The sequence below is a fragment of the Octodon degus genome, unplaced genomic scaffold, assembly GCF_000260255.1.
Source record: "Octodon degus isolate 3935 unplaced genomic scaffold, OctDeg1.0 scaffold00030, whole genome shotgun sequence".
Lineage (NCBI taxonomy): Eukaryota > Metazoa > Chordata > Mammalia > Rodentia > Octodontidae > Octodon > Octodon degus.
Window position 1 is genome coordinate 3,159,154 of NW_004524606.1, and position 21,350 is coordinate 3,180,503.

The following is a 21,350-nucleotide window of genomic DNA, read 5'->3' on the forward strand; positions in this document are numbered from 1 at the left end:
TACTAACCATTGTTACTCTCCTAAAATCTTGTTTTGAGATTTTGTAAATAAATAAAGAGAAAAAAGAAAAGAAAAAAATAAAAGAAAAAAAATCAGGACATTTCCCCAAAACTATTAGGACTTCTGACTTTTCCTGAGCCATCAGTTGATGAGGTCTTCTGCAGAAACAAACCCTAAGACCAGGGCTTGGCACAGAGAGCTTAGTGAAGATATGCCTGTCAAGGGGATCAGGAAGTAAGTCAGAAGGGAAAGCAACTGCCAAGGCATGACCCCACCCTGGTGGGCAGGCCTGCTGGAACTTGGGGGCCAGGGGTGTGCCTCACAGTCATTACTTGGGCAGAAGGAACGGGGCTGCCAATTTCCCAGCCCTCTCCTCCTGCACTCTGCGCAGAAAGAGGCAGCTTGAGGGTACCAGAAGCCCATGGACAGACAGACACTGGTGCTGGCTACTTGGGCCCATGCTATGTGTAGTGCTCTGGCACAGAGGGTACAACAAGGACTCATGTCTCATTCATTCTATTACCCAGGGCTGAATGAGTGCCTGACACAAGGAGGTGCTCATTCAAGTATGCTGAAGAGATGGAACAAACAGAGGAAATGGCAGAAGGCAGGCCTGAGTGGCTTCTGCTGACCCATCCCGCAAGGCAGCATCCCTGTAGGTGATGAGGAAGGGAGAGAGAGTTTCCTTCGCATTCACATGCATCATGTGCTGCTCATTAGATCATATGTGGAGTTTTCAGTCCATAAACAACCAATTTTTCAGCAGACACCAGAGTAGGGTGTCTTCAAATTCAACTCAATTCTGACTCCATTTGGAGACTGAATTGGATCCCACCATTGAAGGCTCATTCCCACAGGAGGGCCTTCTACTTGAGATGATAATTGCAAGCACAGATTGTGGCCTGTGCTTCCAAACTACTGGCTATAAATTGGAGCTTCCATGACTCCCTCCTCAGGTTTGATTTATTCGCTAAATAATGACTTCAGACTCAGGGAAATACTTGACTTGTATTTACAGACTCATTATAAAGGACATCACCAGGGATACAGATGGACAGCCTCATGGAGGAGATGCACAGATGTGGTCTGGAAAAGGGGTGAGAAGTCCACCTGAGACATGCCACCCCTCAGGAACCTCCAGATATTCAGCCAGCCAAAAGCTGTCTAAACCTGGTCCTTTGGATTTTTATGGAAGCTGCATTCATTGGCATGGCTGATTATATCCTTGGCCATTAATGATGAACTCAACCTTCAGCACTCACCCTTCTCTGTCAGGGTTGGAAGTGGAGTTTCTTGGCAACCAAGAGCCTTGGGAAGCCCACCAGGAGTCGTTTCACCTTGGCAATTTGCTCCAACACCCAGGAAGTTCCAAGAGACTTACTAACTCAGTGTCAAGAACTCTAGGGCAAAGAACAAATGTTCCTATATACAAGGGTCTTAGGAACTGGAGATATATATATATATAGATATATAGATATATAGATATATAGATATATAGATATATAGATATAGATATATAGATATATATTCTAGATAGGAGCCAGATAGAAATTTGAACAGAGCCTTTTATTTACTGAGCTCAGGTCCATCAGCCATTTCTCACGCAAGAGAAGACTGATCGGCACCCAAACGTAGGTAGCAGGGGGGGTATTTATAACAGAAATCACATTCAGTTTGGTAAGCAAATTTGTTATCTAGCAGAGAACAACAGAAAACTACATTCATTTGACACAGCTGCAAACAGTTTGTAACTAAAGGGTCTTTCACAGCTTAGTGATAAATACATATTTTTATAAGATGCATCTTAAGCTGACCACATTATAGGAGATGGTTAGGGAGGGAGTTTGTTTCAGCTTTGCTGCCTTGACAAGAAAGTTATTTATTGTTAAACAGCCTTGAGCCAAGAGGGAGAATACATTTCTTAGCGTAGATAACAGGAAGCACAAGGCTCTTTTAATAATTTCCCACAGTTAAGGCACAAAATTCTGTTAACCCTTTACAATATATAAAGGATGTCACAACATCCCCTCATTGTATCCTGAGAGCACAGAAGCAGCCCAGAGGGTGGCTAGACTCAGACTTCTGGGTTCCAAAACAGCTTGAGCCAAGCTTCACCCCATTGACCCCCTTGACCTCAGTTTCCTCATTCATGAAATGGGACAGAGCACCTCTCAGGGTAGGTGTGACAGAGAAGTGAACTGCCTTGTCATGTGATATGCTCAGAGAAGCACAGCCTCAAAGGTAGAAACTGTCAGCTCCCTGCTCAGACCCACCCTCTCCTGAGCATTTGGTTACTGTCCACTTACGTAGATTGGAGAGGGGCCAGAGGTCACAAAGTTAATCAGGAACACAGCTGGATTCCCACCCAGGTGTTACTTTCCAGAAGTGTTCTGATTCAACTGTGGCCATTGCCTGGCTGTATGAGGGCGACCTGGGCCTCAGTTTCCCTCTCTGTAGCGTAGGGCTAGTGAGGACTACTTTCTTGCAGAATTGTTCATGGATTGGAGGATGAGGTCCATCCCTCAGGCAGTACATCACAAAGAGTTTTGGAAGTGCAGCACCCTAAAGCTCCCTGGGAACCAAGGAGGGCATACAAGTTTGTGCGGGGAGTCCTATCACAGCTGCCACCCAGGCAGCGGCCCTCTCAGGGGCCAAGGAAGGGATGCACAGGAGACTCTGGTTTCTGCAGAGCCTGTGCCAAGTTCCATGTCACGTGGTTCCATGTTATCAGGACACAAGTTCCAATATTGCCACCTTGGTGTAATCCCATAAAACTGCCAGAGCAAGCCACGATACCAAAGCCCCTCCAGCTCCTCAGAGCATATCCTAAATATAATCCCCTCCAGGTCACCCCATTTGAAGCATGAGCAGACCCCCATCTATCTCAGGTCTCCCTACCAGGAAGCCTGCTCCTCCCCCTAAATCAACACTCCTATCAGCCAGTGACCCAAGGACCTGCCCCTGTGACCCACACGTGGCTCCTTCCACAGGTGCTGGACCCAATGAGGGGCTGGAGGAGGTGACCCTGGGGCTAGAGGCCCCCCTCCTGCTGACTCTTGATTGTTCCGTGTCCTCCCAGCCTCCCCACAGTGCTGGTCTCCACCTAGACTCAGCAGATATGTCCAGTCTCCAGATGCTGTGCTCCGGCCTGCCCTTGAGACCCCTCCCACAGAACCCCGGACGCTGGGCTGGGGTGCCACATGCCCCCGTCAGGACCCCTGGCCTCAGCCCTCTAGAGGAGCAGGTAAGAAGTCCCACTCATGCCTCCTGGGGCCTAGTGTCTTCTAGGTGCCTGCCAGGTAGTCCAGGAAGGCACCCCCTACTTCTTGCCCTCAACTGCCCGCCTTGGCCTCCAAAAGCCATAGGGGAAGGAGAAATATGTGCCACACTGTGCCACACCTGATATTTCTTAGGCATGGCCATCCTAAGATTCAGAATTACAGTCCCCATTTACAAGTGAAGGGACCCTGAGGCTCAAGGTCACCGAGACAGTAAGTGATGGTGGTGTGGCCACCTCTGACGGGAGGAGGAACCAGGAGGGTGTGAAGTGGGCCAATCCCAGCATGGAATGTGTACCTTGCCCAGGCCAAACACTGCCTGATGTGTCTGTTGTCTTCTGCTGCCAATAGACAAGCTCCTTGTTCCCATTTGTGAATGTCCCTTCCCCATCTTGGAGCGGATGTCCATGCAGATGTCACCCCGAGAGCAAGATGGGTGCTGCGGAGAACTGCAGGCCAGGCAGGCCCCCATTTGGTCACTCCCATTTCACTGACAGGACACAGACCCAGGTGAATGGGTGCACACACCAGCAGTCCCCAGGCTGTCCGGCCCTGTCGCTGATGCTCTAGGAGGCTGGCTTTTCTCATTTGTAAACTAGGGATGAAAAATTTTAAAGACAGAGTTGTGCAGAAGAACAAATGAAATAATGAAGGTGAAACAACTGTGTAAGAGTTTTCTACCTACTTTTTCTTTAAGAAGAATTTCAAAAACAGTGGGAGGAAAGTAGAAAATACCAATAAAGACAAAGTTTAAAAATGAATTCCAGGCACAGGGGTGGGGGGTTCTATCCCCGGGCCTGCCATGCTGGCCCTGCCCCTGGGGCATGCTGAGATGGCAATTGAGACTGGGCATGGTGGCGCGTGGCTCTAATCCCAGCTCTTGGGAGGCTGTAAACAGGTGGATCACTATGAGTCCAATCTAGTAGTAAGACCCTGAACACCCTGAAGACCCTTCCCTAAAATACAAAAAAAAAAAAAAAATTAAAATTTAAATTAAATTAAATTTTTTAAAAAGATAAATCTTGGTCATGGTGGCACATAGCTGGAACCGCAGTACTCTGGGAGGTTGAGGCTGGAGGATTGTAAATTCAAGTTCCTCCTGGGCAACTCAGGGACTTAAAAAGCCCCTGTCTCCTAGGAAGAATGTATGCAATGTGTTAATTATTGAAACTGTCCTACCAATTTGGTTTGAAACTGTCTCACTGCTATTTGTTTCTCAATAAAATTATGGGGAAAAAAACAAAGAGAGAGAAAGAAGAAAAATTAGGAAACAAGGTAGGGGCAAAACCATACATGTATACAAGTTGGATAAAGCAATAATCCTAAGAATTTCTGTCAAGTTTTTGAAAATAGCAGTTAATGGGTAGAATTCTCACCCTGACTAACTCTCCATGTTGATATCTGTGAACTCAGCAACTACATTGAGGGCAGCTATGTGTAATACTAAAACCATACTTGAAATACCTGTCATCTTGGTCTTCTAAATGTGTACTGTTTCTAATGTCCTATCAATTATTACTATACTCTTTAAAGTAATTTTTTTTAAGGTAGTAAAATAAAATGAGAATCAAGAACAAAAATTTAAGATTTCTTGAAAGCATGTGGTAATATTCAATCATATGTCCCATCTTGCATAACTATATCTGTTAATCTGAGCAACAGATTTAATGATAAAAATAGAAAATATATCAATCACTGTTAATAAGCTATTCTTGTTTTGAAAATCTGTTATGTATGTTTTGTTACATGTTACCCTGTTTCTGTCTTTGCTTTTGTTTTTCTTGTTCTTGTTTTTACTTTTTTTTTTTTTTTTCGATAATGTCAAGTTTAATCTGCCAAATACACAAGTTGGATTTGTGGAGCAGGTTTTGCCTGGGTGCTGCACAGTCAACGGAGGTTTCTTGAAATGATCGATGGGTTGGGTTAAAAATGGGTAGTAGCCCTGGACAAATATGTGAGAACAGGGCAGGGAAGGGCAGAGAAAAGGGCCCAGTTGGAGGCCACTGGCCAGGGACAGAGAAGCCATGGGACCCAAGGCACAACCCTTCTCCGAGTAAGCACCCAGGCAGCACAGACTGGGGCTGGTGGCTGCACGTGCCAGCAGGTGCCACCGGCACTGCCATCCATTAACGTGCGATTTACCAAACAAATGGAAGCTCTTCTGACCCACCTCCCAGGCACCCCCCAACCAGGTTCTGAATTCTAAAACCAGCAAAAACATTCAAATGGTTACATATGAAATGCTGTCCTGCATCTTTTTGTCTCAAAAGATAGCAGCTGCCCCCTCCCCCAGCCCCCCATACCCTCGAACAATTTCTGTGCCAAGATGAAGAGGCGGCACCAGGCCGTGGGGGTTTCTGGCCATGAGGGGCTGCTGCAGCGGTGCCAGGGCACAAGGTGGACGAGACGCAGCAGCGGTCCTGGCAGCGCGGCCCGGTTCCCTGGCCTCTCTTCCCATAGGCAACGCTTACTTATTCAGGGAAAGTGACTGCATCCGTTTTCCCGACAAAGTTGCGTCATCTTTTGCTTTCCTCTCCTCTTCCTTCTTCCTCACGGCCTCTTCCCGTTGTTGTTTCCGGATGACTGCCATCCGGGCAAGGTCAGCCTTGGCTTGTTCTGTCTTACCAGCTAAATGCATTTTCATGTAGCGTTCTTTTGCCTTCTGCTTCTCGATTTCTTCTCGTTCTCTCCTTGACAGCTCTTTTGGCCCATCAAGATCCAGTTGTGTAATCTTTTTGGTTGTCTGTGCCACCCGGTTGGGGTTTTCGATGTCAATGAGCCCTTCCACACCTTTGCGTTATTGCTGGTAGTCTTCATCCTCATCCTCACTCTCCCCAGAGTCTAGAGATTTCTTCTCCTTTTTGGGGTCACCTGCAGCCCCATCTCCACCTTCTACTTGTTCCTCTTCTTCCCTGGTTTTCTGCTTTTCAGCCTGCAGCTGGGCATCAATCTCCTCAGGGCTCGTATATTGCCTTGCTCGGCCTTTGTGGCCTCCTTTTCTCCCTTTAGGCATCGCGGCTTCAGTGGCTGCGGCGGCGGTGGATCCTCGAAATAACACAGGAACCAGAAACACTTCAAGCTCTACTTCTTCCATCCGGCCCAGTCCGCTCAGCGCGCCACCGTCGCCGCCGCCATCACGACCTTGTTTTCACTCTTTAAAATAAAAGAAAATTATAATTAAAAAAAAAAAGCCCCTGTCTCAAGATTTAACAACAATAACAAAAAAAGTTAGGGATGTAGCTCAGTGCCAAGGTCCTGGGATCAAGTCCCATTAACACACAAAGCAACTCCACTACCCGCAGAGAAAGATTATTCTTTTTGCGTGGAAGTGGCCTAGAGTTTCCCCTGAAGACTACCCAAAAAGGAGGAAGGGCCTGTTTGGTTGGGGGGAGGGGTGCATGGGGCTATGAAGTGGCAGGGAAGGGCTAGGGCAGATAACAGGAGGAAGCACTGGGGGAAAGTACTTGGAGGGTGTTGGACAGGTAGGGAGGGTCTAGAGGAGAGGGGGTGGGGGGTGCCCTTCCCCTTCTTTCTCCATACCTGGCTCAGCTCAACAGATGTTGAGGTAGGGGTTAAGTTTCCTCCTCCTTGATCACCTCCATGCTGGATGCCTGCCTTTAGTCACCAGACCACACACACACACACAGGGCTGCTGTCTGTCCCTCAGGTGACACCAGTGTGTCTGCATGATGGTGACCAGCCTGTAGTGCGCTGGTGGTGGCAGAACACCAGGACCTGAGAAGCTGCCACCTGAGCTTTGCTTAAGTGTGCTGCCTTTTGCTTGAAGGGTAGGGATTCCTCGGAGTAGGAGTAGGTGACTTGTGTCTCTGAGGAGTAGAGCTGTGGGAGGAGCCGCTTTTTCAATCCAGTGACCACCTTATTGACAGCCATCCCTGCACCCTGGCTTGCTTCCCTTTTCTTTTCTTTTAATGAGTGTCTTTACCAAATGCTAGTGTTCCCAGTGCACAGTTCTGAGCGCTTGTCTCTCCTGCCTGCTGTCTCCAGCCCATATGAATCAGCCAGCCTCACAGCAGCCCTCCTTTAATTGTTGAGTGAGTGAACAAATACACCACACCTAGCTCCTTCTTTCCCTCACCCCAGAGCAGCTGACTAGCCACAGTTAGCTCAATGAATAAGTGGCTGCAATGTTCGTCCAGAGACCTAGGCATCTCCCAGATTCCCACCCTACCTCACCTGCTCCAACCCATGCTGCAAACTGACGTGGACCACTGGGCCTCAGAGCCTCCTGAATCATATGAGGCATAAGAAAGAAACAGAGAGATTACAGGACCCATAGTGAAAAGTTCTGAAAAGAACCAAAGGCAGAAAGATGGAGGCCAGGAGTCTAAAAGGTGAAGCTAAAGTTGGGGCTGTGCATATGGCTTGGTCGAGGAGTGGTTGCCTTGTGTGCATAAGTTGTGGAATTCTATCCCCAGCACTGTGGAAGGGGAATTCTATCCCCAGCACTGTGGAAGGGGACTTCAAGTCAGATCTGATCTCCTAAGAAGTTAGGCCCACAGAGGGAGCTTTCGGTTGGAAGCATCAGTGCCAAGGCCAGAAGGTAGAACCTGGAGCACGAGGGGCCTGAGGGAGAAGAGTGACTGGTCAGAAAGGAGGTTTGAGCTACTTTCCCTGGTTCAGCAAAAGCTCTTCAGGGGGGCTCTCCTTTCTCTCGACCTCCTATCCCCAGCCCCAGGTTCTGTCCATGTCTCCTAGTGTAAGATAAATAAGGAACAGAGACCACCAGGCTTGTGGAAAGGCACATGGCATGGAATTTGTTGTGCCTGGATTCAGAGAAACAGAGAGCTATAAGACCTGCCCCAAACAAAGAGAAATGTTTCCCTTTCATAGGCATGGAGAGAAGGCAGGGGACATTAAGTGGGAAGATCCCAAGGAACATCTGTGGTTAAAGCTTTTGCCAGTCCTGCATCTCAGTGGGCTGAGCTGTTCCAAGAGTCATTGTAAATTTTGGGTGTGTCTCCAGATGTCTCCAGGGCCTGCAAAATTGCTTATCCTACCTGATCTCCTTTCCTGTGTCAGCCTCAGTGCTGAGCTGAGTTCCTTGCAGAGAACAGTGCTTCAGCAGGCAAGCATGCTGGGGGCTGGGAGAGTCAGGCCAAGTTGGACACATCCACTAGGAGCTATGCATGTACATTGTGCATTGCCCAAAGCTACCTAGCTGAGAATGCAGCCTCCAAACTCCTTACTTATTTGGTCATGAGGTTGCTTCTGTACTTGCATGAAGTGTCAGCTCTTCTCCTGAGGCAACATCCTCCCTGCTCTCAAAGCCACAAACCCCAGACCCCTCTCTGGCCTTGCCTCAGTCTCACTCCCAACAGCCTAATCCCTGGGGCTGGTCCACAGTGAGCAAAAAGAAGAAGGGGCTAAGTCCACTTTCCTGAAGGGCATGGGGCACAATCAAGGAAGGCCTCCTGTAGCAGGTGAGAGTGCAAATGGGCCTGGAGTGTGAACAAAGTGGTCCTAGAGTGGATCAACACATGTCTAAGTGGAGCAGAGGAAAATCCAAGTGAGGAGGGAAGATAGTACAGCATAAGGGAATCCAGGCCTGGACACCCCTGTTCAGCTGCCTAGCGCACCCTCCCTTCTTTCCTCCCCAGTTGGCACTGAGGAATGCCCTACGCTACTTCCCACCTGATGTCCAGGAACTGCTGGCCCAGGAGTTTGCCCAGGAGCTGCGACTCTATGGACACATCTACATGTACCGGTTCTGTCCCAGCATTGAAATGAAGTGAGCACTGTCAGTCATGAGTTACAGAGGGCTGTGCTACAGATCATGAAATGCAGGGAGTCTCATCTGTCAGAAACAGGGCCCACCTGGAGGTGTCATAGTGAGTCATCCCCTCAATCAGGGAGAGGATGGTGGGAGGGGCTGGGGGCCTGTCATCTTCAGAGTGATGAGAGAAAGTAATCTGGGTAGCATGGCCCCGAGTTCCCTGTTCCTGGCCATGTGAGAGCTCACACTACCTGAGCACCAGAGGGATGGACCTTAGTATGCAGTTAGTACAGACAGATGTGCTGAGGCTCCTAGCAAGTGCTGCAGGTATCAGGTCTCACTGTCCGTACCTGTGTGGCCAGATGATATGGCAAGGTGGGTTCTGCCCTTTAGCAGGAAGGAAAGCCTGGCAGCTGCCCACTGTCATGCCCAGACTTCCCCTTGCAGGGCCTACCCAATCGATCAGTACCCTTGCCGGACAAGAGCTGCTGCAGCCATCATGCACATGATCATGAACAATCTGGACCACGCAGTAGCTCAGGTAATGGCTGGGGAAACTGAGACCCAGCACTATGCAATACAAATGTGACACGAGACACACATGTAATGCTTTCAAGCTCTTGACTTACTTTTAGATTCACCAGTGTTATAAAACCAATACAAAGGCCCCCATATCCTTATCCTGGCTTCTCTTTCATGGTTACTCCTTCTGTAACTCTGAGATAACATCAGAACCAGAATATCAACATCAACATGATAGCTATACCTGTAATTTTAAATTTTCTTTTTTTTCTTTGGTTTTGTTCATTTGTTGGAGACAGATCTCCAAGCCTCACACATGTAAGACAATACTCTGCCACTGAGCTACATACCTAGCCAAGTGTTCTCATCATTATGTGGAAAGATAAGAAACAGATTTTATATGATATTTACCCTAACATGTATTTTACCATATAATAAATATAAAACTATTAAGGAGCTATTTTATACATTTTTCACACTGAGTATGTGAAATCATGTATTTCTAAAGCAGAGCAGAGCAGTGCTAGTTGCCACACATGGCTGGTGGTTGCCATATTAGACAGTGTAGTCTGGCCACATACAACATGCCTGACCTGAGCCTGCTGTGACGGCCAGTCTGTATATTACCCATATTTGAAGAAAGATAGCCTCCAAGAGTCAGTCCACATACTTCCTTAAAGGCAATTGTTGCTAACATTTAACTGGTCTAGCAAGTGAGAACAGGTCCTGGCCTGAGACTCTGGTCAAACTGACCTTGATATTAACATCAGGCAGAGGTGCCAAAATGACCCCAAGCCCACCTCTAACCCTAATCTCATGAAGAGCCCTTATCCAGTCACAGAGGCAACAATGTTCTTGCAGGTGCAGCTGTCACTGAGCCTCATGCTGCTTGCTTCTCCTTCTTCTTCTCCCATTGTACCCAACCAAGGGATTCGGGGTCCTTCCTTTCCCTGCTCCCCTCACTGTTTACAGCCCCAAAGCCACTCCTAAGACCTCTTTTCAGATGATTCCATGTCTTTTCCAGTTTCCCCAGGAGCTGGTGACATATGGCGGAAATGGACAGGTGTTCAGCAACTGGGCTCAGGTATAGTGGATGTGTGGCCTCACACCTATCTCCCTAGGAGAAACTGACAAATCTAGGGTTCTGCTTCCTATGTGCCCAAGACTCTACCACTGGGGCTTATTTGGGGATGTTGCCATTATAAGAATGGATGAGGGCAATCTTACTGAAAGACCCAAGAGTCAGTGGAGTATGCTGGGGACCTGGAAGGACAGGGCCACCCCGGGCCTGCAGGCGTCTGGTCCTGGGCATGGTGTAGAAGCTGTGGGGTGGTTTATGTTTACAAAATCTTGTATGTTTGCTGCCCTTCAGTTCTGGCTGACCATGTACTACTTGTCAAAGATGACTGAAGATCAGACTCTGGTCATGTACAGTGGACATCCGCTGGGCCTCTTCCCCAGCAGCCCTGGCGCCCCAAGACTGGTCATCACCAACGGGATGGTGGGTCAGAAGTAGTAGGCACTGTACCTGCCCAAGCCTTGGGCCAGAAGAAAGGGGGTGCTGGGGGCAGGGAAGAGAGCCGAGTGACCCTGAAACTGCTCAGAGGCAGTGTCCTATGGCTCTGAGCCTGGGCCCCTCCCGTCTGTTCTCTCCCTGTTTCTCAGGTCATTCCCAACTATTCCTCCAGGACAGAGTACGAGAAGCTCTTTGCCTTGGGAGTCACAATGTAAGTCACTATTTTAGTTTATTAACATGGATTTCCTTCCTAATCATACTTTATTATAAAACAGTGTGGTATTATATATAATTTTTGAAGAACATGATCACAGCACTGTAACATACTAATTTAACTTTTTATAAATCCCCTATTATATTTATGTAAATACCTACATTTTTATATACATCTAAGCAAGAGAACATACAACTTAAGACTGACTTTTCCAAAGACCTTATTACGATCAATTTCAAACACAATAAATATGTAGTAAGCACCATCAAAATTCTATAATTAATGTGCTATTAGGCTCACTTTAGCACATATTTATCTACTGGTCCCTCTTTCCACCCACCGATTCATCTGCTTTTGGTTGCATCTCAAGATAAATTTCAGGTATTACTGAATGAAATTCAATATTTGTTTAGGTTTTTTCTCTTGAAGTGATATTTGCATATACAACTAGTCCTCAGTATCTATGATTCTACATACTTGGATTCAACCAACTGTACATTGAAAACAGTATGTGAAAAAAATGTGTACACTGGACATGTGCAGACATTTTTCTTATCACTGTTGCCCAAACAATACAATAACTATTTACATAATATTTATATTATGTTGGGGATTATAAGTAATCCAGAGATGATTCAAAATATACAGGAAGATGTACATTCTGTGAAAATGCTACACCATTTTATCTCATGCATTTGAATGTGTGAGGACTCTGGTACCCACAAGGATACTGTAATGAGATGCACATATCCCGAGTGCCCTGTGTGATGGGCTCTGACAAATTGTGCACCTAAGCAACTCAACTCCTACCTTTCAGGTACTATCGCCCTGGAGAGCTTCTTTGTGTCCCTGCGTAGCATTTGAAGTTTTCATTTGTAATATAGTTGGTCCATATTCTGAATCAAAAACTACTTCATCAAACATTGTGAAAGGAACTACAGTGAAAAGGAAATCTCTCTTGCTCCAAACTGCCCAGTTAAATGTCTGTTGTATGTTTCCAAGTGTTCTTCATGTATGTGGACTTATAATGTAGGTATTAAATTGGCCTCACTTGATAATGATAACTTGGAGGTTATTCCATTTCAGGAAACATAGATCTAACCTATTCTTTCTTGACTGGCAGTGTTTAATGGCATTTAATTCCATGCATCCCACTCACCTTCTGATTTGGATTTTCTAGTCCTTTAGGATTATAACTAATGTTGTCATGACTGTTGTCCTCTTGGTACTGGGGATTGAACACAGGGCCTTGTACTTGCCAGGCAGGAGCCTAGACCACTGAGCTACCTCCCCAGCCTGCCAGTTAATATTTTTTATTAACCATAAGAAGCTGTTGTTACTTTTGTTTTTAACATTGCTGGACCTGAATACCTTTACTGAGCCTATGAAAGCAACTGTAGGGTCAGTGATGGGAGACCATGTCCTGATCCACTGTTTCATAACTGTGACCCTAGGTGAGTCACAGTTCTCTGTTTAGCAAATGTAAGATTGAAGTTAAGAGAGGGCAGAGCTAAAGGAGGCAGACCTGGTGTGACTGCATTACTCAAAGGTATACTCAAGGTGCTATGGAGTGACTGACTAAAGATAAAATGAGAATTGCCAGTAAGGGTAGAAAAAGGTTTGAATAGTCAAGTGATTTCAGAAGTGCTACTCCCAGCAAAGCCTTTGCACTAGGAGGGTGATAAAACTAAAACACAGAAATATCCACTGCTGATGAGGATACGAAGAAATAGGCAGGTGCAGGTTCTTGGTGGAAGTCTAAGTAGGCACATCCAGGGTGAAAATGCTTAGAAGTGCCATCCAGGAACTGGTGTCAGTGTTTCAGAAGTATAAATCTTGTGTGCCCATAACTTTGCCTCTAAGAATTACTGGGTGACAACCAGTGATCTCACTCAGTTCCCAGCTCTGTCTGGGGTATCAATTGTGCAGGAGCATTAATAGCTCCTCTATCTAAGTGTTGTATACAAATTAATGAAGTGATAAAGGTGAAATCCTTGGCACTATGACACTTAAGTATGTCACTTGAGACACTATGACACTGTGTCCCTTGAGCACAAAGCTCAAGTAAATACAGACCTAACAGGGAGAGCAACTCAAGGAGGGGTTCCATGCAGCCCTGGCGGGGTCTAATGATTCCACCTGCCTCACTGGTGGATATTTATCAAATTAACATTATTATCTTATGTTTGTAGTAGTAGTGCAACCTTTAATGATAAGTGAAATATAACCCTATTTTTAAAGAGAAAAAGAGGTTCTGAGTGGTCAAGTACCCTGCGTGATTGTGTGGTAGACTTGGTACTAAGACACAGGTCAGTGAGGAGGCATCCTTGATGCACAAGAGAAAAGGGGCTGGGAAAAATGTCTAGAGGAAGGGACACAGTAGAAGAAACATGAACTTGACATTTTCAAAGGAAAAAAGCAAATGCAGTACCCCAAGAGCATCTTGGTCTTCAGTCATCAGCAAATGCCATCTCTTCCCACATTGTTAAAAAGTAAAATGTTTGATAATTATCAAGTGATGGAAACAGCCATTCTTATGCCTTGGTGACAGTCACTTAGGAATTTAGTTTGTAATCATATTTAAAATGTACTTGACAAACCCAGTGGCCCCCCTCCTTGATTAATACCCTGAAGGACATGACTGACATACAGGTTCAGGGAAGCAAGCAAAAGTTATACTGCAATGTTCTTACAGCAAAATCAAAGTTGTCCTGATTACCAGAACAAGGAGTAAAGAACATTTGGTGGGCTTGCATGTTCTATGCTGTAAAGCCATGAAAAGAAATGAGTGGGGGTCTCTATGTGCTGCTGTGGAAAGAACCCAACGGGTGGGGGACTGGGTGTAAAACAAGCTGCAGAAACAAAATTTACAGAATGAGGCCATTTAGGGAAATTTTCGGAATACCAAAAACCTCTCAAGCAAAACAGTACACTAAGCGTCACCCACTGAAATGCAACAAGCAGCAAAGTGTGCACAAGGCTTAAAGAATTCTGAAAAACGTGTGCACCCATGCCACAACCAATTGATGAGGTCCGGACCCACCACATCTCCCATGTTCCCTTCCAGTAGGAAGATTCCTCAGAAGTTTACTGAGTGTCACCTGAATGGAATCCTGTAGGATATGCTCTCTCCTGTCTGGCTCCTTTATTGGGTCACATCACATTTAACAGGGCCTCCGCTCTTTTTCTCTGTCATACAGTAGTTTGTCATGTTTATATGCTGTAATTTGTTTCTCTTTTCTCCTATGGATGAACATTTCAGATGCTTCAGATTTTGGCCACTGACAATTGCTGTGAATATTCATGCACATGTCTTTACATGGGCATTAGTATGTAGCATGGGTATATAGCATTTTCATAACTAATTACATGTCAATTTTTAGGAAAATAAAATATGTTTGTAAAAAGTCTCATATGTAGGGAAGCATCAAAACTGGAGGGCAGTAGCCTGTTATATTTTCTCCTTTTTGTAAAAAAAAAAGTGGGCAGCACATACAAATACCTTTGAGGGTATTTAAAATTTTATTTTCAAGTTCCTAAAGCGGAGATTGGGAGAAGCTATGCCTGGAATCTGGCTCAGCTTCCTGCTTGGCTTGCTCTCTCTTTCGGTGGTCAGGTACGGACAGATGACAGCAGGCAGCTACTGCTACATTGGTCCTCAGGGAATTGTCCATGGTACAGTGGTGAGAGACTGGTCACACCTGGCTGAGAGGGTGATGCCTGGGTGGGGGATGTGGTAGGAGAGGGCAGTGAGTGCCCTGCCTCCCCTACCTGCAGCTCACTGTGCTGAATGCTGCACGTCGGTACCTGGGCATTGAGGACTTGGCTGGGAAGGTCTTTGTCACCTCTGGACTTGGCGGGATGAGTGGAGCTCAGGCCAAGGCTGCAGTCATCGTGGGGTGCATTGGTGTGATAGCAGAGGTGAGTGGCAGGAGATTTCTGTCTTTGTCCCTTTCCCTCTCTCTCCCTTCTGTCCTCCCTTCCTTTCCTCTTTTCTTCCTTCCTTCTTTCTTTTCTTCCTTCCCTCTTTTCTTCCTTCCTTCCTTCCTTCTTTCCTTCCCTCCAGACCTGCTCACACCTATAGCTCTCTTCTCATCTTCTTTTACCCAGCTGTCTCTCACACCCTCCAGAAGCCCCTGTCTAAATGCTTCCTGTTTTCGAAGTGCCCATCCAAGGCCAATGCCTGCTGATTACCCTCCCATCCAACGGAGAGTGTCCACTTATGGATGTTCCCCTATATCCCATCAAACTCCTGCACTCTAGATGGGAGTGAATAAATGTTTATGAATGTAAAATCCCCCAACTGGAATGTAGACCCCCCCCAACTTGAACAGCACAGATTCAGGTAGAAGAGGCAAGTCATCCCTCAGTAGAGGGGTTCATGGGTGGTGGTCCCGTAACTTCTGTGGCTCTCATAGCTCTCTTTGGTGGGTACCAAGGATAAGAAGGAAAACAGAATACTGCAGAACTGAGGAGCTTTGAGATAAGCCTTGAAGATATAAATCAGTATGATTTGTACTTATTTGACATTAAATCTGTATCATACATACCTGTACTTGTTAGGACTGAGTTGGGCTGCAAGTAATAGAAAGTATGTGTATAGCGGCTTACTTAACTAGGATTTTGACTTACTTCATGAGGATATCATTTTTCTTGTGTAACTAAAAGTACCAGCATTGGCCCAGCAGCTCATTGATGTCAGATTCAACATCTCCTTCATGAATACAAAATTTCTGACCAAGCCTCAGCCATTCCATTAACATACAAGACAGGAAGAAGTAAGAAGGGAAATATCAGCCATGAGTGACTATTTTAGCAGGAAAATCATCTCTGAAACCCCTTTATCTTACTTGTCAGTCTTGAATCAGATGCATATTCTTATCTGTGAATAAGAACATGAACAGTACACCAGTTGCTGTATTTGAGTGTAGTTCATCTGCTGGGGCTGAACAGTGTCATCTGAGTGCAATCTGGTATCTGATAGCAAAAGAGATAAGAAAAGAAATAAGTAGGGTAAGGAAGTTCATAGTGCCTGCCCCAAGACTGTATTGTAAAAGTGGGGTGCCTATGTGGAAGACAGCTCCTAAATAGTGGGCATGATATACTTCAGGCACTTTGTAACAGGTAACCCTGTGTCTCATGACCCGAGGTTGATAAAGCAGCTCTTGCAAAACGCCACCAGCAAGGCTGGCTGATGGAAGTGACTGACAGCTTGGACCACTGCATTGAAAGACTCAGGTACAGCTGCTGATGCCCAAGCACTGCGACGAGCACAGGGTTGCTTTGCATGAGGCTCCTCAGTCCCTGATAATTGGTCATAGGTGGGCCCCATACCACGCAGCAAGTCAGAGGTCATCTGCTTTTGTGTTCTTCTAGAGAAGCAAGGAAAAAGAAAGAGGTGCTCAGTCTTGGTTACCATGGGAATGTAGTGGATCTTTGGTAAGTAGAGGCTGGGAGTTGGTAATGTTGGGGTGCCAGGTGAGGCCCTCCCAGCAAAGCTCCTGATCCTGATCAAACACTTTCAGGGCACAAACTTCAAACCTCAGCCCTGTCCCACCTTGTATGACCCCATGCCTGCTTATGCCCAGGACAGCCTTTCCATCAGTGCCCTTTCCAGGGTGTGGGTGAAAAATGGACTGCAATCCCCACCTGACCTGCCTCAGCCCAGATCTCATACCTTGCATGCCCTCCTTCCCCAGGGAGCGCCTCGTCTATGAATTGGATACCACAGGAGAGCTATTGGTAGATCTCGGGTCAGACCAGACTTCCTGCCATAACCCATTTAATGGTGGATACTACCCTGTGCAGCTCAGTTTTGTTGAGGCCCAGCATCTCATGGCTTCCAACCCACCTGCTTTCAAAGACCTAGTGCAAGAAAGGTAAGGACAGGCCCAGGGCTGCTCTGGGTGGTGACAGCAGGACCTTCTGGTCTGGGCAGCAGACCTTACCCAACTCTGGCTGAAACCTGCTTCTCAAGGGACCAGCTGTGTGACACTGGGCAAAACCTTAACCTGTCCAAGCCTCTGCCTCCTGTCAGTCAGTCATGTATATGTTTTCCTCCTGGGAACACTGGGAATATTTGCAAAAATCTTCAGCATAACTGTTGGCTTAAATCATCTGTTTGCATCTTTTTCCTCCAAGGCCCAAATGGGTTGATGTGCAGTAAATTCTTGTCTGTAGGGGCTGCCAGTTGGGTCTTGAAGGGTACAGAGGGCTTAAACAGATGATAGGATGGAGGTGTGATCACAGCTTGATGGGGTGGGCTTGGAGTCTTCACTGGGGTACCAGTGGGTAGAGTTGACTGGCCTACTTGTTGCAGCCTAAGGAGGCAGATATCAGCCATCAACAGGCTGGCCAAAGAAAGGTTCTTCTTTTGGGACTACGGCAATGCTTTCCTTTTGGAGGCACACAGAGCAGGTAGGTGGGAGAAGGGCGGCTGGGAAGCTCCATTCCCTACTGCTCCATATCCACACCACCAGAGATCTCCCAGCATGTGCCCAGGAGAGGCTTCACTGTGCTTCTACCCAGGTCTTTCCTCTGCAATCTGGCCTTGCTGGGTAGCTGGGAACCTGAGGGTCTCAGTTTCTCAGTTTCTCAGTTTTTCAGTTTCAACAAGGTTGCACTCAGATTTTGCTCCTCCTCTTTTACTTAAAAAAAAAAAAAAAACCCTTCTTCTAGTGGGTTATTTGTTTAGATCACCATCTGAGGTGGTTCTGTGGCTCCTACCCCTGGGCTGGCAATTCTGTCCACAGGAGCAGATGTGGCAAAGAAGGGTGCTAACAAGACAGAATTCCGCTACCCCTCATATGTCCAGCACATTATGGGGTAAGTGATGGAGGGTTCTGGTAGGTTTGGGGTACCAGTGCTATTTCTACCCCCTTTCAGAATCTGAGACCTGGCACTCAGGTCTGAATAGCCTCCAACTATGACCACCACTGAGGTCATGCATAAGACCTTTACAAGATTGCACAGTGGCCAGGTACAAGGTGACAGAATTCCCACCATAAAATGCTGACAAAGAGGAACTAAAAGTATAGAGAATTTCTGCAGAGCCACAGGGAGGCCCAAGAAGGCCAGCAGTCAGGGCCAGGAGTGACTGTGTGGGAGGGTGGGAGAGGCCTGGGAAAGGGACAGTGGTAGGAGACAGGTGGGGACAGACAGTAAGGGTGACCCTCTGATACTGCTGTTGAACTGGAGACCTGAAAGGTCGAGCCTCATCTGGATATGTGTCCCCTCTTCCCTGGGCACCTGCAGAAGGTACCACCTGCCCAGAAGCCCTAGGTGAGGAGGTCTTGTCTCTGCAGGGACATATTCTCCCAGGGATTTGGACCTTTCCGCTGGGTATGCACATCAAGAGACCCCCAGGACCTGGCTGTTACAGACAAGCTGGCCACATCTGTGCTGGAGAAGGCCATTGTTGATGGAGGTGACACTGTTGGGAGAAGAATGCTCATGAGGGCTAGTCTTCCAAAGCCCCTTCCTCTGAAGGGTGCCTGGCAAGGAGGATCCTGGCCCCACATATTGTTCTGAGCCCTGAAAGCACAGACCCCACATGCTCCATCATCCTCTAGAGATGTTCTCACATGTACCTTCTGATTTCAAATGACAGAAGGCCACTGTGTTAATCAGCTTCCCCTCACAAGATACCTGAAAACATCAATTGAACAGAAGAAAAGGTTTATTTTAGCTCACGGTTTAAAAGGTTTCAGTCCATAGTCAGCTGGCTCCACTGTCCTTGGGTGTATGGTGAGGCCTCACATCATGGGAAAGCACGTGGCAGAACAGCTAAAAAGAAAATAAAGACAGAAAGGAGCCAGAGTCCCAATATTTCCTTCAATGGTATACTCCCAGAAACCTGACTACCCCCAATTAATACTCTAAAGCTTCTATCATCAGACAATAGCACTATAGGCTGGCAACCAAGCCACAATATGGGGGCTTTGGAGGAAATATCATATCTAAACTATAGCAGCCACTCAAATTGGCTAAAACAGAAGGGAACTTCAGGCCCAGATGACCTAATAGTCATGGCAGGGGCTTGCCACAGTCCCGCTCTGACCCACCTTCTCTGCTGCACGTCACCTGGCCCCTGAGAGCCCTTGAGCACTGACCTTGGATTTCTGTCAATAACACTGCTGATTCATATCAGCTGTCTTTCATGAACATGGGTACCTTGGGACCCATCCAACCTGCCTGGTCCATTCACATGTTCTTTAAGTCAGCATCTACCTAATTTGTCTTAGAATATAGAACTGGGCCTGCCTCTTTAACCTGGATGACTATTGGCTCCCTGGCCCTGAGTATTGGTTCTGGTGATGTGGTCACAGCAGAAGCTAAAGCCTTCTCTTTTTTTTTTTTTTGTGGTGGAACCAGGGATTAAACTCAGGCCTTTGCATTTACCAGGCAAGCATTTATTCTACTGAGCCATCCCCTGGCCCCAGCTAGAGCCTCCTCTAGCCCCAAACATAGGGAAATCTGGACCTATGCCTCCCCAGGCCTCCCTGACTTCAAACAGCTGCCCAGCCCTGGGCAGGTAAACTCCTGAGTATTTAACAGCCAGCACTCTGTAAAGAAGACCTAAGTTGTTGTGTCTGCTAATGATCGTGGTGTAAATACTCTCAGTACAGCTGAGTTCATGCTGGGACTGTGATCTGGCTCTGTGGCATCTTCACAAGGCAGAGTTGATAGACACAGATAACCTTGAGAGCATAGATCACAGTAAAAAGCAATAAGGTAACATGCAGTTGTGAGTACTGCCTTTATTCCTTAGTACTAGGGATTGAACCTAAGGCCTTTGCACTAAGCTACATCCCCAGTGCTTTTAAAAAATATTTCATGTTTCATTGGCTCAGTGGAATAAGCACTTCCCTGGCAAGTGCAAGGGCCTGAGTTCGATCCCCGGTTCTGGAAAAAAAAAAAAAAATTCATTTTGTGACAGGATCTTGATAAGTTGCTAAATTGCCAAGATTTGGTTTGAACTTGCAACTTTTCTACCTCAACCTCCCAGACTGCTGGAATTAAAAGCATGTCCCAGCCAGTATTCCTTCACTTTTGACATAAATATTCAATATAATTTCATTTAAGTAAGATTTTTAATGACATCTGTGTCAACTACTGACTCACATTACTTCCAAAAAATTATTCATTCTGCTGTCATGAGCGGACATGAGCTGGATCCCATGCACTGTGGCCAACACTCCTTCCGCTTACCCTCCCAGGATAGGTCAAGTTCATTCCCATCTCTCAGCTTTGGCATTGACATTTCCTTCTGCCAGGGCTGTGTTCTTGCCAGGCCTTGTGTAGCCAACTACTTCTCAGCATGCAAGACTCAGCCTGTCACCCTCTTGGGGGAATCTTTGGTTCCTCTAACCCACTACCCTCGTGATTACTGCATCACACTCTCTTATTGTCTCACAGCCAGCCCCAGCTGTTGTTTCTGGTGCTGAGAAAGGTGGTGTTATACAGAAGCCCTGATTAGCTATAGCTGAAGGGATGGACACAACGCCAAGAGTGGGTTGCACAGTCCCACACATCCACTCGTGTGGTCACAGCACTGCAAGTTCCCAGAGTGGGGAAGGTGGGGGGGGGGGTTATGGGTGGGCTCCCTGGCCCTGGGTGCTGGCTCCACGGAGGTTGTCACAGCAGGTGCCCATGGTAAACAGCTTGCAGAAGGGTGGGGGCTACCTGGCAATGACTCCCAGTCCTGTGACACCATTCCCTTCTCTCCCTACAGTGAAGGCATCCGTGAAACTGCAGTATATGGACAATATCCGATGGATCCGAGAAGCCGCCAAGCACCAGCTGGTGAGCATGCCAGCCTAGGGGTGGCACAGGTGTGGGTGCAGGGTGTGAAGGAGGCCAACCCTTCAGAAGAGTGCCAAGAGGTGAGGTGCTGCTGACAGATTCTCAGTCCAGCACGTAGCACCCAACTTGCTGTTCCCTGAAATGGTGCAGACACTGGGCCCTGTGTAACTATTCACAACAGTCCTGTGGTGGCTATTGTGAGAAAAGCAATGGCTGGCTTTGTTCAAAAAAAATAAAGAGGAAGAGGAAGAGGGAGAGGGAGAGGGAGAGGGAGAGGGAGAG

General features: G+C 46.9%; 1 protein-coding gene and 1 pseudogene across 2 annotated transcripts in view; one reads left to right on the forward strand and one right to left on the reverse strand.

Annotated features, from left to right (window-relative positions):
- The first annotated feature begins 3,018 nt into the window (after window positions 1-3,018).
- Uroc1 (urocanate hydratase 1) overlaps window positions 3,019-21,350 on the forward strand; it is a 36,026-nt gene continuing 17,694 nt past the window's right edge. The window contains exons 1-15 of the mRNA XM_004629475.2: window positions 3,019-3,244; window positions 8,897-9,027; window positions 9,460-9,553; window positions 10,559-10,618; window positions 10,907-11,035; window positions 11,200-11,261; window positions 14,881-14,947; window positions 15,042-15,185; window positions 16,414-16,502; window positions 16,641-16,703; window positions 16,964-17,143; window positions 17,584-17,681; window positions 18,017-18,089; window positions 18,569-18,690; window positions 20,998-21,068. Coding sequence (XP_004629532.1) covers window positions 3,119-3,244; window positions 8,897-9,027; window positions 9,460-9,553; window positions 10,559-10,618; window positions 10,907-11,035; window positions 11,200-11,261; window positions 14,881-14,947; window positions 15,042-15,185; window positions 16,414-16,502; window positions 16,641-16,703; window positions 16,964-17,143; window positions 17,584-17,681; window positions 18,017-18,089; window positions 18,569-18,690; window positions 20,998-21,068 — 1,509 coding nt within the window. The 5' untranslated portion in view covers window positions 3,019-3,118. The remainder of the gene's footprint in view (window positions 3,245-8,896; window positions 9,028-9,459; window positions 9,554-10,558; window positions 10,619-10,906; window positions 11,036-11,199; window positions 11,262-14,880; window positions 14,948-15,041; window positions 15,186-16,413; window positions 16,503-16,640; window positions 16,704-16,963; window positions 17,144-17,583; window positions 17,682-18,016; window positions 18,090-18,568; window positions 18,691-20,997; window positions 21,069-21,350) is intronic.
- On the reverse strand, window positions 5,286-6,371 carry LOC101566390 (annotated as a pseudogene). Its single transcript, XR_002820753.1, has one exon. The product of XR_002820753.1 is annotated as a 28 kDa heat- and acid-stable phosphoprotein pseudogene (transcript).